The sequence below is a fragment of the Oryzias latipes genome, chromosome 7 (genome assembly GCF_053564925.1).
Source record: "Oryzias latipes strain Hd-rR chromosome 7, Olatipes_Hd-rR_3.1".
NCBI lineage: Eukaryota > Metazoa > Chordata > Actinopteri > Beloniformes > Adrianichthyidae > Oryzias > Oryzias latipes.
The window spans coordinates 8,318,862-8,335,295 of record NC_136243.1 but is presented as its reverse complement, the minus strand read 5'-3'; the positions used below and the strand labels follow the sequence as shown (position 1 = coordinate 8,335,295).

The following is a 16,434-nucleotide window of genomic DNA, read 5'->3' as shown; positions in this document are numbered from 1 at the left end:
TGACTGTAAAGTGCCTCAAGCCTTCAAAGAAGGTAATAAAGTGCCATATATGTATACCTCATTTAACATTTACCAGAAAAGAGTTTTCAGGTGGCGTTAAGGTACATCCCCCTCAACACCTCCCACCTGTAGCCTTAGTGGATTCCACTTCTTAATGCATATGTCAATCTTTCAGGGACTTTTATCGTAAAAAAACCAAAAGGGCAAATCCAGCAAGAAATGAAACTGTCACACATGTATGCCAGAACATTTTTGAAGATCTTGCAGTGTTTAAAAAAATGCAGCTGAACACCATAATTTTAAGGGATTCTTTAGTATAATACAGAATTAAAACAGCAATTGAGATGCCTTGAGTAAAGCAGAGGGCTTAAAGATTTGTTCAACTACTCTAAAGCCAGGCCTTCTAACAGCTAAGTGATTTACAACTCACTTTATCAACTAGTAACAACATTGTGATCATTTACTGTTGTTTTTATATTTTTGTCTTATTTTTAATCATTTGAAAAGCTTCACACATCTGCAGACATAGAAGATGCACCAATGCAAGTAAATATTTTCCTTTGTAGGGGAATGTTTGCAATGTGAGAACTCCAGCAGTATTTGCACTCAGATATCTATCTTCCTATCTGAGCCAGTTTGCAGACACGCATAAATACTCGTCATCTCACACAACCCTATAAGGCAAAGACGCTGCTTCCAAACACTCGCAGCTGTGTGAAGGAGGATCTGTTACCCTGGCAGATTTTTCCATTAAAATTTATGACCAATACTAAACTGTAGCTAGGCTTAAGCAGCATGCTTTCTTGCAGACAACACACAGAGGGCAAACAGAGGATGAAGATTGGCCATATAAAACAAAAACTCAAGACATTTCCAAGAAAGCAAAAGACAAAAGGCAAGGTTCTCTGTACCTCGAATGAAAAGCATTCCTTTAAAATCTAAAAAGACAAATGGTTCAAGAGAGACGGAAGTAAGATATTTATAGGAAAAGTGTAATTTCAAACAGAGACATTGAGTCCATGTGTCACCTATCTAACACTTATATTACAGCTTCAACAGGCCTTGTCAGGCAGTTTTGGTCCCATTCACACTTGGAGCTGCAGGACTGTGCAAGTTCACAGCAGACAATGAACCTGCAGCAGGAACAGGAAGGTGGGTTTGTTATACATGTGAAATCAGAAGCTCAAAGCACAGCGCAAGTGTTAAAACCATGCCTGTTGAATGATAACGAATAGAGCATTTTTTTATGAGAGATGTAGCGTTATCACGAGGCATGAAGAATACAAAAGATGCAAACACACAATCTGTGTGAGTATAATTGCTTTGTTACATTTTCATGCATGGTTAAGCACTAAGTTGATTGCCAACTGAACCCTGGGGTGAGCATAAGGGAAGCTAAAATCCTGAAAACAGAAGATTACCTGAGCAAAAGATTGGCTTAGGATAAAACACTGAACCGAGGAGAAAAAAAAATCACACCACTCCTCAAAGTGAAGCTCTGAATCACTGAGCTTGGTTTGCTTTTGGTTACATTTACTTGAAAGTGATGGTGGCACAAAACCAATGTCTTTGTCTTTCTCTCATGACGCAGAGCACCAACAATAGAGGTGTTTTGGCTTATTGTAAGGCAAAAGATGAAGAGTGACAATAGATCATTTCCTGCAAAGACCCACTCGGATGAAAATTGTGTTTTTGGGGATTTTAAAATGTTACTGTGAACAAGGGCGGCCGTGGTGCAGCAGAAGGGCGGTCGACCCATGACCGTAATATTACAGGTTCGATTCCTGCCTTGCAAGCCCATGTGTCGAAGTGTCCTTGGGCAAGACACTGAACCCCACCTTGCCTCTGGTGGAGGTTGACACCAGTGTTCGGCAGCGGAGCCGCCATCAGTGTGTGAATGTGTGTGTGCATGGGTGAATGGGTCTGTGACTGTAAAGTGATTTGGGCCTTCAAAGAAGGTAGAAAAGTGCTATATAACTATGAGCCATGTACCATGTTATTGCAGCATTTTTCGATGGGGAAATATATTAAGACATTTCTTTATTCAAAATCTGGGTGGGGCAGTAATGTACCAGTAGAAAAGTGTCATTGGACAGAGTGGTTTAAAAGGGTAAACATTTCAGCAATGATTAACGCTCATATACTTCAGTATATCACAAGCATGCATCGACTACATCAGATTAACAAAAGTTCAAATATAGCTTTTGTCCTATTTTTGAAATAGTTCATTTTAGTTATGCTCTATGAATGTCTCTCTGACCTTTAAGCACAGCTGCCTGAAACACAGGTAATTATTTTTGCTTTCTTTGGCCATGAATAGTAATCAGGAGAAAAGCCCATGTGAGAAGAAAGAGCAGTGAGTTGAAAAGTAATAAAACAGAAGCCTAAAGTCTTAATCCTCTCACGAAGCACATCTGTGAAGAGGCTTCAAACTCATTTAGCTGCTTTAGCTTTGGGTAATTGTTCATGGTAAATGCAAAGCACACCTGCCCTGCTTTCCCACAATGAGGCTTTTCTGAAATGTGTTCATTCTAGTGTACATCCATAAAGTTACAAGGCATTAAGTCGGGGCTTCCATTCAATTATCCCTAACTCACATGGCATGATAGTCATTACTAAAAGATGAAAACAGGTTGAGGAGGAGCGTCTTGCTGAATTATTTTTAGATTTCTTACTTCCTTGCCGTTTCAGCAGAAAGTAATGAATTAGGGTTTTATTTTTTGCTTTATGGCTTTTGTGTTGAAATAGGTAAAACGGGTTGTAAATCACACTAAAATACAGGAGAGATTCAACAATAAAAAGAAGAAAATTCAGTTAAGATGTCAAGAGAAAACCATAGACTAAATCTGAAAGAAATTTAATAAAAACAAAAATAAAATATTGTCAAAGAGACATCCAAGAAAAATATATACAGACAAGTTTTTGCCATTCAAATAGGAATACACATTTGCGCAGTTGCTCATTTTGTATTCATGGAATTTTAAAGAAATGTGCAAATGTGCCAGCCTCAATTCCTTTGAGTTTTGGTAAAAAGTGAGGTAAAGAAATGATGGCTTTGATCTGTGCATCCGAAACAGCAGCACTATAACCAGGCTGGATCTAATTGCTACATTTCTGGGGATGTAATCAAGACTATGTTTGTGGTTGGATTTCCAGCTCATGCTCGTGGATGAGAAGGAAATGAAACACTGAATCGATCAACAAAGCCAGCTTCAAACCAAAAGCAGTTTATTGTCTGGAGTTCTAAAACCAATTCCTCTGCCACAAATCTGTAATTGAGAAGCCTGACGATTCAGAAAAGATGTAGGATCCCACTGGAAGTCCAATTTCATTATTTATTAAAAACATCATAAAAAAACCAACGAAATAATTATGAATAAAGTTCTCCAAATTGTATGAGTTCAAGTTAAAGACCCATTTTGATGAACAATGTATCGTTAGCATGTTCTTTGGCATTTTTCTGATGATGGAGGACAAATGTTTAGAATGTTTAACCCTTGTGCTATCTTAGATGACCCCACGCTTAAATTGACGTGTTCTGCCTACCATGACAAAGGTGGATAAAGGTGGAAAGATTTCATGTAATCCATGGACACCAGTGAAGATCACAAATCATTGAAGAAAAAAGGTTCAGCGCACTGTCTAGTGGGTCTAGATGACCCAACTCCCAATGTTAAAGGGCCTAGGATAGCACAAGGGTTAAAATTGCGTTTCTGAGCATTTCTTTTTTCAAATAGTTGGGAATCAGGAGCAGGTAAAAAAGTGCAGTTTAAATAAGAGCTTATTTGTGATGTAGAAAATCGAATCCGCAGGCTACAAGCTCTCTGGTCTGCTCCAAATCCATGCAGACAAATCTGAACTGGCATCTGGCTCAAAACTCTCCAGTTGGATGTTGCACGGATAATGTTAGGTTGGGGGTGTGAGGGGCTGTAAGCTAGCAGGAGAGCAAGTAAACAGAGGGCTCAGTTTTGGGTGATGTGATGTGAAGTGTGGGCAGGCTTACTCTGCGTTAAAGGTCCTGCCCTGCGAATTTCTGACGAACTACTGCCGCTCTGCAGAAACTATGTCCTAAAAGACAGAGTTTTCGATTTTGGCTAAAACATCGTAGACATAATCAAAAGACCACCAGGAACGCTTTGACAGTAGATCAATAGATGATCGGAGCGGGTCTTTAAAACCCATCACAAGTTTCCTCCTGAGTTTTTAATATTGTCTCATTTTTCATTTTAATTTTTCATTAATCAAGTTTTTCTTTGTTTGTTAATTGCTCTTTTTTTCTAGTTTCATGTAGAATTTCCTTTTGAGGCATAAATAAGGCTTATGTTTAACCTTATCTGACATGTGTCGCAATTTTAATGTTCTGTCTCTCAAAAATAAATACCAGATGTGATGGAGTGATTTTACCTCAAAGTCGGATATTTATGAGCATAAATTAGGTCAAAGTTCACCTTTATGGAGTGCCAGGTTACTGTCTGCAGTCATGAAACCATCATGGTGGGGTGAGTGAGAAATTGCAATCTGAGATGAGGTAATACAGTCCTCAGCTCCTGCAGTAGATTGAATAATTCCCAGTCTGTTGTGTGTGTTTGAGTGTGTCTGTGTGGAAGATTCACACTGCTGTTTGAGCATGCACGATTCATGATCATGTGATGGGCTCTGAGCAGAGGGGAGAGGTGTGATTGAGGCCACAGCTCGAGGTTAAAAGCTGGTCTTCAGCTTCCTGATGCTGGATCGTAATTTCCGTTTTATCTGCTGGCAGCAGTTTGAACAATGAGTGCCCATTAATATGCTGCTTACATCAATTATGTTGAGGTTAGGAGGCTCCAACCCGATGGTTTGTACCATTTTTCCAACAGGAAAGCTGGAATCCCTCACAGTGATGAAACTGGTTAGAATGCTTAGCATGAATTAAGCATTGGCCTATGTGGAAGTTGGGTGTTTCCAACCTTTTAAAAGGCTCTGTCATGCCTTTTTGACCTTCTTTGAAGTGTCCACAACTGTTGAGTAGTTTTTGGTGACTTCAAGAAACTTCATGCAGTCTAGAAGGAAAGAGTCCTTTTGTCCCTGCATCACTCTTCAATGAATTCTCATTCAAGAACTGATGAAACTGATCTAATGAGCGGCCTTTGGCAGCTTTTTCAGTGGTCTGTCATTTAAAATGGTGCTTACCTTCTGGAAACAAATATTACATCTTAACATAGGTTATAACACGGTTAGTTAATCCATTTAAAAAGATGACTATGTGCCACTATCTTTGCTTCACAAAGAAAAGAGAGTATTTTGTAAGAAATGCACACAAAACAGAGCATGCATGTGCAGTTCTTCCACATTGACACCTGTCAGTCAACAAACCGCAGAGCAACTCAACAATACCATCCAAATATTGTCAGAACCCACCGAATCTCTGAGTCACGGGCTGCTGGAACCAACCCAGCTGAGCCAGAGTGGGGTACATCCTGAATAGGTCGCAGGGCGTCACACTCACAAGCACACTAAGAGGCAATTTAGAGACACCAATTAACCTATGAAACATGCTTTTAGACTGTGGCAGGAAGCTGGAGTGCCCGGAGAAAACCCACACAAGCTCAAAGACAAGATGTCAAATCCACACATCTGAGATTTGAACCAGAGCATTCTTGCTGGGCGGTGAGCGAGCCAACCACCATGCAGTCCTCTCTGCAAAACCAAGTCATCAAAAAAGAAGACAAAAATCTGAAGGGAAGAGAAAAGGCACTGTGTATCACATCTTAGGCATATTCAGCCAGCAGTAACGGCCAACGCCTGTCAGGAAGCCAACCTCAGTGGATGCATGTGTGGGGTTTGGGGAATCAGAGGGCTTTCTATGTAAGCTTATAAGGAGTACTTAAAGTATAAATTAACAATTACTTCGACAATGTCTGAGTCACATGACTTCACTCACATGGTTAAAACACGTTTGGATGCACTTCCCCATGTGTTCACTCTGTTAGATTCACACATGCATATAAAAACTGACCTTTCTTGTTAACTGAATTAACATATATAAACAATTTGATGCCCTTTAATAAATGCTCACTTCAAATGTTACCTGTTTTGTATAATAATGTTTACCATCTTTTGCAAATCTGCCTTTTTGAGCATATTTAAACATTTAGTTTTTCCTTTGATTCACAACAAAGTTTTTTTTTTTCTCAAACATTCTCCTTTGTGCAAGTAAAAATTCACCTGCAAAAAAATATGCTGTGGTTCATCTTAGTGTGAAAGCCAACAGACTTTCAATGGAGCAAAAAGCCGGAGCGAGCCAAAGACAAATAAATAATACAAGCATCTTCTCTTACAAGTGAAAAAAAAATCTGATGAAGGACAAACCTGCTGGAAAATGTCTGCGGGTTAAAAATGATTATTAGGACTATTGGAAATGGCTGTTTTTTTCTTATTTTTTATTACTGATCGGCACTGCTTTGGGGAAATACTGGCCCCAAATGTGAAGATGTGAGAACTGCATAGTTCTCCCCAGTTCTTTACTTCCGCCCACTTCTGTATTTTGCTGAATCTGGAAAGGGTATAAGGTAAGGATCTGTCAATAAGAAACATATTCATAAAGACAAACTTGTTCCTAAATGAATAATTTTTGCACAAATTTGCAGAAAAATATGTATACAACATTTAGTTTTACGTATAACGTGTGTTGTGAATTTCATTTGTCTTTGTTTTGAATACATTTCATGTTAACTCGCTGTCAAAAAAATCTCATGGGGTCACAGGCAAATACATCGAGTCAGGATACTCTTCAAATTGTGCGTGTGTTATACGGGTCCCAAACTAGGGCATTGTATTCTATTTTCCGCCTGATGCGTGTGTACTACGTGCCTTGGGTCACGTGAGCGCGACCAACCAATTGGCTATCTTTATAAGCCGCTAACCCGGAAGCTATCACAATACATGACAGGAGAGCCGGATTATGATGTTACGAGGAGCCAACTACCAGTTTAAACCCGCCGCAAATAAGCCGCGGATTTGACGCATTTTGAAGAAATCGGCCATATGACGATGGTGACTTAAGCCCGAACCAGAAAGAACTAAAAGCATTGGAGCTTTCCAGGGAACTGCCTTCACTCTATTGCTCAGTCCGGGCTGGTAGGAGGCTCCTGTCGCCTACAGACTCATTCTTTGCACTTCTCTTCTTATGGAACAGTGACATTTTCATGAACTTCAATCATTCCCTTTTCACTGGACACCCGCCTCTGGATTTATCAATCCCTGTCTGGGTTGTATGGACGATGCATGAGCTGTTGCTTCCACTCTGATTCAGATACACTGGATCACTAAAGGGACTACTCGTAAATAATTGAATACTGTAAATATCATATTTCCTGGATTTCTGCTTTCCCTATCTTCATATTATTGCATGTTATGTCTGTTTTTTTGGGTCAAATTATTACAAAGTATTTTTCAAAGCAAATCTTACAGTCTCTGCCTCCTCTCTCCTTGAGCCGTTCCTAATTTTCTGATGACTAGTCCACAATATATATGCTACACATGCATATTGAGTTTTGTTTATTAAAACTGTAATAAAATAGAACTTTTTAGAATGTTATTGATCCCATAACGGGGAAATTATTTTTTTACCAAAGCTCTGTTGAAAATTGACTAAAACAGATAACATTACAGCGCTCTTCAGACGCATTTTGGTGGTGCCAATCTTCAACAGCTGATCATGTAAACACTGCACCAGCGGATAGCTTGTGACCCAGAACTGATGGAAAACAGCCCAGAAAGTGGTAGTAGACATGCCAATCTACTCACTAGGTGTAAAAAAGGCACATTCTGTCAAAATTGGTTGATAGTAAGATAATACCAAAACAAAAACAGCTAAGCCAATTCTGAGTGAAAGAAGACTAACGGTCGGCCAACCGTTGCTGCAGTAAAAAAAAATAAAAATAAAAACTGAATAGGATCGGAAAAGTTAGCCGACAAAGTTTTACTTGTGCACAACCTCTTTTTAATTCATAGGTTTCTTTTTGACAGCTATCTTACCCGAGAGCAGTGCGAGTAAAAAAACAAACATAAAAAGAAGCTGACCAAATGAAGTTGTACATTTCACATGTGCTTTAAAACAGAAGCGGTGAGGAAGAAGCCAGACTCACTGTTATGTTCTTGTTCCTCCTCTACATTTCCCATGACCATGGCGGGCACACCAAAGGCTGATGCCAACACCCACACACAGATGTTCACCACCTGAAGACAGGACAACAAAGTGGCTACAGTCAATCTTGGTTGCACCTCTTCCCCAATGTTTTTATTGAAGAAAGTATTTGTTAGTCTTCGCATTAACAAATTTCTTTAAATCTCTAAATGCTGTTCTGTTATGTCACTTTTAACCTCCTAATGTCCTGTGAGAGATGCAGCCTAGCACATGCAGAGTGACACCGCCGTGTTGTCAGTATCAGTTAATCTTATTATACCCTCCCTACCAACACCGTGACAGCACATGCAAAGCTTGTTTAAACAGGATCCGACTCTCACCGTGCCCTCAGCCTCAGAGATGAACTCAAGTGGTGTGAAAACTGTGTTTGAACTGATGCTGCTGGCAATTTAAAGAGACGGAAGGATGACTAACTTTTTCCAAGTGACAACACTGTCCATGGGGGATTGAACCCATTTTACCTTGGCCTTGTGAGGGGTCCTCATATCCAGAGCCTTCACAGGGTGGCACACAGCCACATACCTGTCCATACTCATCACTGTCAGGGTGAAGGTGCTGGTAAACATGTTGTAGTAGTCGATAGACACCACCGTCTTACACAGAGCATTCCCGAATGGCCAGAAACCCAGAAACACGTCAGTGCCCTGGAACACAAACAGGCCACAAAAGCGTTAGACAACAGGACTTCACACATTCCATATGACACCATGTAAGAACAGATCACACAGTTACCGTTTTGGTTTTGTTGTCCATTTGTCTGAAGTAAATCTTAAAAAATACAATTCCGTTAAGATTAATAAAAATTAGCCCATGCTCTGATCTGTCAGCGTCCCATCCCATAACTTCCACTGAGTTGTAGTTTGGGCTCCTTTGGGTTCATGTTTTCTTGTTATTTTGCTGCACAATAGAAAGTAATTGGGCCGTGCAAAAGGACAGCTTTCCAAATCCCAGCAGCAAAAGTTGACAGGAATGTTTTTGATTCTCTGGTTGTACATCTCAAAAAGTACATTCACCTATAAGTAGGATATTGTAGAGGACAGATTCCATTTTTTATCGTATTACATTTTAAAGACAGTGTTTTTCTTTACCAAGAGCCTGGGGCATGCTAAAAAAAGGCAGTGGTAATCTGGGTCAAAAACTTTACTGTAGAGCAGTGGTCCTCAACCCGGTAACGGTCCGTGGGCCACTTGGTACCAAGCCGCAGACATAAAACAAATGCATTGGTTAACTTAGATTATTTCAGTTTTTTCCCCAATACCAGATTCTGTTCACCCCATCTGTCTGTCTTAACGCGTCATTAACCCTTGATTTTAGGCAGCTGCTCGGAATGTTACTAACTCAAAGCTAAAAAGCTAAAAAAAACAACCAAACAATAAAACGTATTTGGAAAGTTTATTTGGGGAGAAAAGAGTCAGTGAGAAACCTGAAGAAGAGCCTTCGACATTAAAGAAACATGAAGCTGCTGTTTAAAGACAAAACTAGGATTATTCCTCCAAAAACGGATTTATTTAGACAGTTGTTCTCACGGACTGGAAGCTGCGGCGATTGGGTCTCGAATGTTTCACAAATGGAGATAATCAAGTTGCAGACATTCATGTTTATTGTTATATTTAGAAAATACCAGTTTTCACAGGTGCTATCCATCTTTGCACAAAGAGTTTGAGTGCTTAAATGAAATATTTCATGGGTTGGGTTAGGGTTTGTGGCATTTGGGTGTGTGTAGACAGCAGCCCCCACCCCCCACCCCCAGGATCCCTCTCTCTTTTTCCCTTTTTTTCCTTTTCTGTCCGGTCCAACAAAAGACTGATACAGAGTAAGAGATGACCAAAGTTTAGCTTAAATTACAAAAGGGGTTTATTTAAATATATACCTAGTGTTTCAAAAGATTCATAACCCCTATTGTGACGGTAAAATATGTCCAACACAAGAGGCTTCAAGCTCTCTTGTCTGTTTGCTCAGGTGTTGTAGAGGACAAGTTAGAATATAGAAAAAATAAAATACCAGTTTTACGACAGTTGTGTCATTTTATTTTGCTTTATTTATTCATCACACCTTAAAAGTCGGACGTGGTTAAAGTTAGCGCCTGGTTGTTTGCATCCAGTTTGACATCATCGGCTTCATCACAAAGTAAGTTTAAACCAGCAGCAAACATTTGACAGAGGATGAAGATTCAGTCAAATAAATTGATGACCTGAAGATGTTTCTGGTCGGAGAAAATTTGAAAAAGGAAAATCATCTGTTCATCTGTTAAAAATAAAAACGTTAAAAAAAATTATCAATAATCTTTGTGCTCTGAAAGTTAATCTGAGACTTGGTTGTGTTCTCAGTGTTATAATAATATTTTATGAAAGAAAAAAAAAACCTGGAATGTTGCTTTTATTGATTTTTTACAAAACAGAAACAACTTCTACAAATCAACAAGTTTCCTTCACCAAATCCTCGTCATCTGCAAAAAAAAAAAAAAAAAAAAAAACTACAAATGTCTTATTTTTTAACTAAATTTCTTGCAGTGGCATTTTAATGTGGAAAATAGGTTTTTCAGAAACCAGAAGCTGAAAATGATCAAAGGCAATCTTCTGCTTTGTTCAGACCATTCGGTGAAAATAACAGTAAAGTTGTCCGTGACCTGAAAAAGGTTGGAGACCACTGCTGTAGAGGTAGGGTCTGTGGTGGGAAACCTGCAGTCCTCAGAGTCCTTTAACCCTTGTGCTATCCTAGGCACTTTACCATTTGGAGTTGGGTCATCTAGACCCACTAAACAGTGCTCTGAACCTTTTTTCTTCAATGATTTGTGATCTTCACTGGTGTCCATGGATTACATGAAATCTTTCCACCTTTATCCACCTTTGTCATGTTAGGGAGAACACGTCAATGTAAGGGTGGGGTCATCCAAGACAGCACAAGGGTTAAGGTCTACCAGTCATTGAATTGTATCTAAAAGCAGATGATGTCAGAATCAAACATAAAATGCTCAAAATGGTTAAAATATCATGTTTCAAAGTATTTCTGTCTTAGGGTGTATTCAGACTGGAAAAGACAAGTTTACTCTGAATTTCGTCCGGAACAAGTCCTGAACCTTACGCTTGGCTTGTATTCAGACTGCTGTCAAGGGGACTTTCTTTTTTCGAACCAAAGTTTGTACAAAAAAAGCAACAACAGAATAATAAATGGAAGTCTTGCGTTTTGCATTCTTTGTCTGGAGAGCTCACCAATTTTAAACCTCTGTATGAACATCAGGTACAACACTTTTTACTGCTTCTTCGGTATGGCAGAGGCATGCTGCAAAGCAGTTGCCAAGAAGACATTGGGTATGAAAGTACGCTGTTAAATGTTTATGATGTATAGAATGTTGAGAAAACTGTGAGAAGCAATGTATATCACTTTAAAAGTTGTTTGAATAAGCCTGAATTCATCAGAGCACATTTAAATGAGTTGCTGTGCCTTATTATTGTGGTGTTATGGCATTATTTTAGGAGAATTCTGTTAAGGAAACTACAAGGTAGCTTTTAGGATGACGTCACAGCAGCGCCGGGCGCTTGCCGCATAATGAGAAACAGAAAAGCATGTAGGAAGTGTTTTAAGTGGTATTAAAATATACGTTCTAACAAATAAACAGTTGAACTTTTTTTTTTCTTTCTGTTTGATAACACGACAATCGTTGCTTTAGATTTGTCCGCAGCTCATCAGTTCCTTCATTCCTAGTCTTTTTACATCACGTGATGACCGGCTACCCAGCCCAGTCTGATCAGCCCACAAACCAAGACCACCTCCAAAGATGGGTCAGAGAGCGGTTCCTGGTCCCGGATCAAGGTCCACTTGGGTATTCGGAAAATTTGTTGCGGATTATAGGGGGACACTAACTCTGGTTCATGTCAAGCAAACCAAATGTGTCCAGTCTAAATACGCCCTTAGAATCAAAATCTTAACAAGCAGTTTTTGATTTAATTCCTATGTGGTGAAACTACCCTAAAATAACCCTTTAACTTCCCGGTTGAAGCACACTCATAATAGACCCAGAAACGTAACCAAGTTACTGGTCGGTTATAAAAGCAAGTCTCCACTTTAAAAAGATACAACTTTACTACATTGGCCTTTGCAAACTGGTTTAAAAATTCTTTTTTCAGCTCTGTAATTAAAAAAAATTTGTTCTCTGAAAAAGGATAAACTTTTTCAAGGTTGTCATACTTTTTGTTGTTGTTTGAAACAACGGTTTATCATATTCTGTTTTGTTTTTTTCCAGACAAAATAAGCATGAGGAAAGTTTAAAAACTGATGCTTAACAAGTTCAAAACTTCACTTTCACTATACTTCAACACTTTGTACAGTGAAATTGTAACAAAATACACTTAAAATATATTTCGTCACAAGTCACAAATTAAATTTGCAATCTAAAACCTCAAAAAGACCTTTTTTCCCCCTAATTAATATAACAGGGACCTGTTGCTTTGACATAACAGCATAAAAAATAAAAATAAAATGACCAAGTAGAAGCAAAATTTTGAAGATCAAGATGAAAATCTGAAACTTTGACAGCAAACTTACAAAGTCAAACTCCTATAAATACTTGAACTGGTGAAGACGTACCTGGAAAGGTAGAGTGGCCAGGAACAAAGAGTCAGCCAAAGCCAGGTTAAAGATGTAAATGTTTGTGGCTGTTTTCATCTTCGTGTATCTGAGGAGACAGAAAACAGAAAAGCTCAGGCTAAACGTCTTTTATACTTTTGTAGCCTCGAAAAGCATTTTGCTGCATGACAAACACAGTATCTTAGTATAATCTGACTGACAAATCTGCAGATGTTTTTGCTTTTGGAGTGAAAAATTTAGCAAAAAAACAAAATAAAACAAAACACAATTTAAGTAAAAAAGACAAGACAATAGAAGAAGTTTAAACAAACCGAGGGAAGGATGATTAATGCTTAAACTTTAAAGTGTAGTGTAATTATGATTGATTGTGTTTTTTTTATTTGATTAATTCTGAATTAATCTTTCTTTATGAGAATTAAAACAATCCAATAAATCTGTTGATTGTTTTTTTTTTGGCGCTCTGTTCTAAGAAGCACATTACTGTTGATCTTTAATGTGAGCATTACGGACACAAATTATAACAATTCCTCTTTGTTTGCTGCACATATATCTGTGACGCAAATCTTAAATGGATCAGAAAGGATGAAGGACTTTGACAGTAAAACCCCGCCTTAATGCTGATGGATAGCAGCAACTGTTTCCACTTACTGGCTTTTGACTTTAGAGCGACAGAAACTGCACATCATGTTTCTCCAGCTTTATCAATACAATTTCATCACTAAATCTGTCTAGATGATGTGACCGACAGATCATTTTTCAGTAAAAGAAATGTAATAGTTTTCAACCTTTTGGAGCAAAGTGACATTTCAGAATTACATTATCGTCATGACACACTTGCTGGCTGAAACAACAACTCTGTGACATGGTCTTTGTGTTTGACTCATAAATCTAGATATGACTGTGGCCTAATTTAAGTTTCACTAAGTGCATTAAGGTTACCTAAACCAAGTAAATGCACATGAAATACAGACCCTTACCTTCACACCTCAAACTGTAGTGTTCTCTGATCTTCATTTACATTTGAAAAGGCCTTTTTCTCCCCTAATGTTTTTTTCTTAAATCAATTCACAACCTTTTCTTTCATTTTAGTCAGACAACTCATGCAGTAAAGAAGATTTATTTCCATATTTCTTTTAGTATGACATAAGGCTCTGTTCAGATACATCTGAGAAAAGGATCTCCATTGAAAACTTTGGGTATTAAACTACTACCCCTAACGGAGCTCACAGGTGGAAGCCGGGGAGGAGGGTGGGGTGATGAACGCAAAGCTCGTGGAAATGGAAAAGAGGGATTGGACCGTACACCTGGAACTTAAGTAGAGTCATTTGAACTGAACCGCCTGCAGAGAGGAGTAACCAGGTAAAAGCACTGCTCGAGTTGCCTGCCTGAAATACTCCGAGGGTCGTTCATATTGGCAAAATTATTTTATTCCTGTTCTTTATACAAATTCAAAGTGTATAATAAACCTAAAATACTTAAAGTAATCTCATTATATCAATAACTGTCCTTCAGTCTTATTGCCCATCAGATATTTGGCCTAATTTAATTGGCTTTTTCTCCAAAAGCCTCAGCTTTGTCCGTTTTTCTCCCATCTTGCTTTTAACTTTAATTATCAATAACCTCTATCAGGCTAAATTTCACAAGACTATTTAAATGAATTACAGCCTTCCTGACATTTAATTAGGGATTACCAGTAAGGCAAAGTGAATGTTAAGAACAGCTTAGGAACTGCTTACAGTTATCTGCTTCTTTCTGTTCATGATCTTTGTTGGGTGGACTCTGTCATGGGAGTATGTATTTGTCATAAATCTGGTTCAGCATATAGTAACACAACTCCTATCTAAACTATGATTTAAACAAAAAACAGGATAAATTTAAATCAGGGAAATCTGAAGTCAAGAAATTATTGAGGAGAAAGAGCTAAATTTAAAAGGTTTTCAAGGCTAGTGTGGAAACGATATGAAGCAAAAGCTGAGGGTTGGATTAGAAAGAGGTCCAAAAGTAAGTCTAGAATGTTTAAACATAAATAAAATAGTGTTTTAGTTAGTAAATAAAGAGGATACAGCAGTCCACAAAAGCATTTAGAAACTTATAGTAAAACCATACGTATAGCACTTGTCTACCCTCCTTGAAGGCCCACAGTACTTTACGGTCATAGTCCCAATCACACATTCACACACACAGTGAGGGCAGCTCTGCTGCCAAACAGTGGCGGCAACCTATAACCACCAGAATGTGGGCTTCAGCGTCTTGCCCTAGGACACTTTGATTTAAGATGGGAATATTAATGTGCAGTAAGTCAGGGTTTAAAGTTTGGGAATCGTTAGATCCATTAGACAGATAATTCCCCCTGTTGATTGTAGGTCCATGGCAACAACAAACACCCCTGATTCAAAGGATCATCAAATATAAAAAAGGAGGTGAGAAAACCTCACCATAAACCAGAATGAAACCCCCCTGAGGATGACTCCCCACAACAGGAAACAAGTATAGGTTAAAAAAACAGGCATCTCCTGTCTTGTTTTATCCAACTGAAAGAGTTCTCAATCATTATGAAGCTTAAGGCTTAGTCACACGCTGGACGGATGGGTGCTGAGGGTTTTTGGGTTATCTCGACCTGTAGAAGGTTTTGGAGAGGAGCAGCTGTCTTGCAGTTCCCTTGTGGCTCCTGCAACCACCTCATGAAAGTGGAACAGGGTAAGCAAATCGTGAAATATTTGTAAGGATGATGTAAGTTACACACACTTATGACGTAAAGATGATGCTGTCTTACAGGGCACTTTATGCAGCACTGTAGTCATTAGTAAGGTGCACACACTGGCTCCTTACTGACCGTGCCCAATTCTGCACACATGGGGCGTGCCCGTGATACGCGAGGACCGGTAGGACGCCCACACAAACTACACTCCAATTGTCCAATTTCTTCATTTCTAACAGCCAGGCTGCACATTAGAGATGTGCCATGAGCGTGCACATTTCACATAAACAGCACGGATCGGCTTCCTGCGCAGTGCAGGACACGCGTGCGTCTCACCTACTTCAATCTTACCTACCTTTACGTGTTGTTAAAGTGTATATATGTGAAAATTTTTGCCTTATGGCTTTATGCGCTTTTTAATGTTCCTGCGGGCAATCTGTGTGTACTGTACAGGTTTGCGCATTTTTTCACCCGCAGACAGCACGTATTCACCCATAAGAGCAGTTGTGAGGGCAGTCATACTGATCCAATTGTGTGAAGGGTTTTGGATAAAGGGATTGACCCAACAGCACGGGACTTTTGGAATGTTCGATTTTGCATTGACCTAGAATAACTATGTGAAGTGCAGGTAACTTAATGTGGGTCTGCACATGGAAGTGTAGCATGTTGATCTTTGTGTTTTTATATGGACATTCCTAAAGCTTCAAAAAGAGGATTTAATTTTGAAATTCTTTTTATTTTGAGTTAACACATGATCTAATATACATAGATAGATAAATGGATGGATGGATGGATGTATATATATATATATATATATATTAGACCTGCACATTTAATCGCAAATTTATCGTTATAGCGATTTCGAGCTGTGCAATATCCATGTCGCAAAAGTCAGCAAAAATCGCAATAAACGGTAAACCTTAAATGTGCTAAAACAATCTTATCGCAACTTGAACTATTTAATCAG

General features: G+C 38.8%; 1 protein-coding gene across 1 annotated transcript in view; it reads right to left on the bottom strand.

Annotated features, from left to right (window-relative positions):
* oprl1 (opiate receptor-like 1) overlaps nt 1–16,434 on the bottom strand; it is a 131,180-nt gene that overhangs the window by 21,602 nt on the left and 93,144 nt on the right. Inside the window, exons 3-5 of the mRNA XM_023956981.2 lie at nt 12,770–12,857; nt 8,647–8,829; nt 8,127–8,217 (exon numbers count right to left, since the gene is read on the bottom strand). Coding sequence (XP_023812749.1) covers nt 8,127–8,217; nt 8,647–8,829; nt 12,770–12,857 — 362 coding nt within the window. The remainder of the gene's footprint in view (nt 1–8,126; nt 8,218–8,646; nt 8,830–12,769; nt 12,858–16,434) is intronic.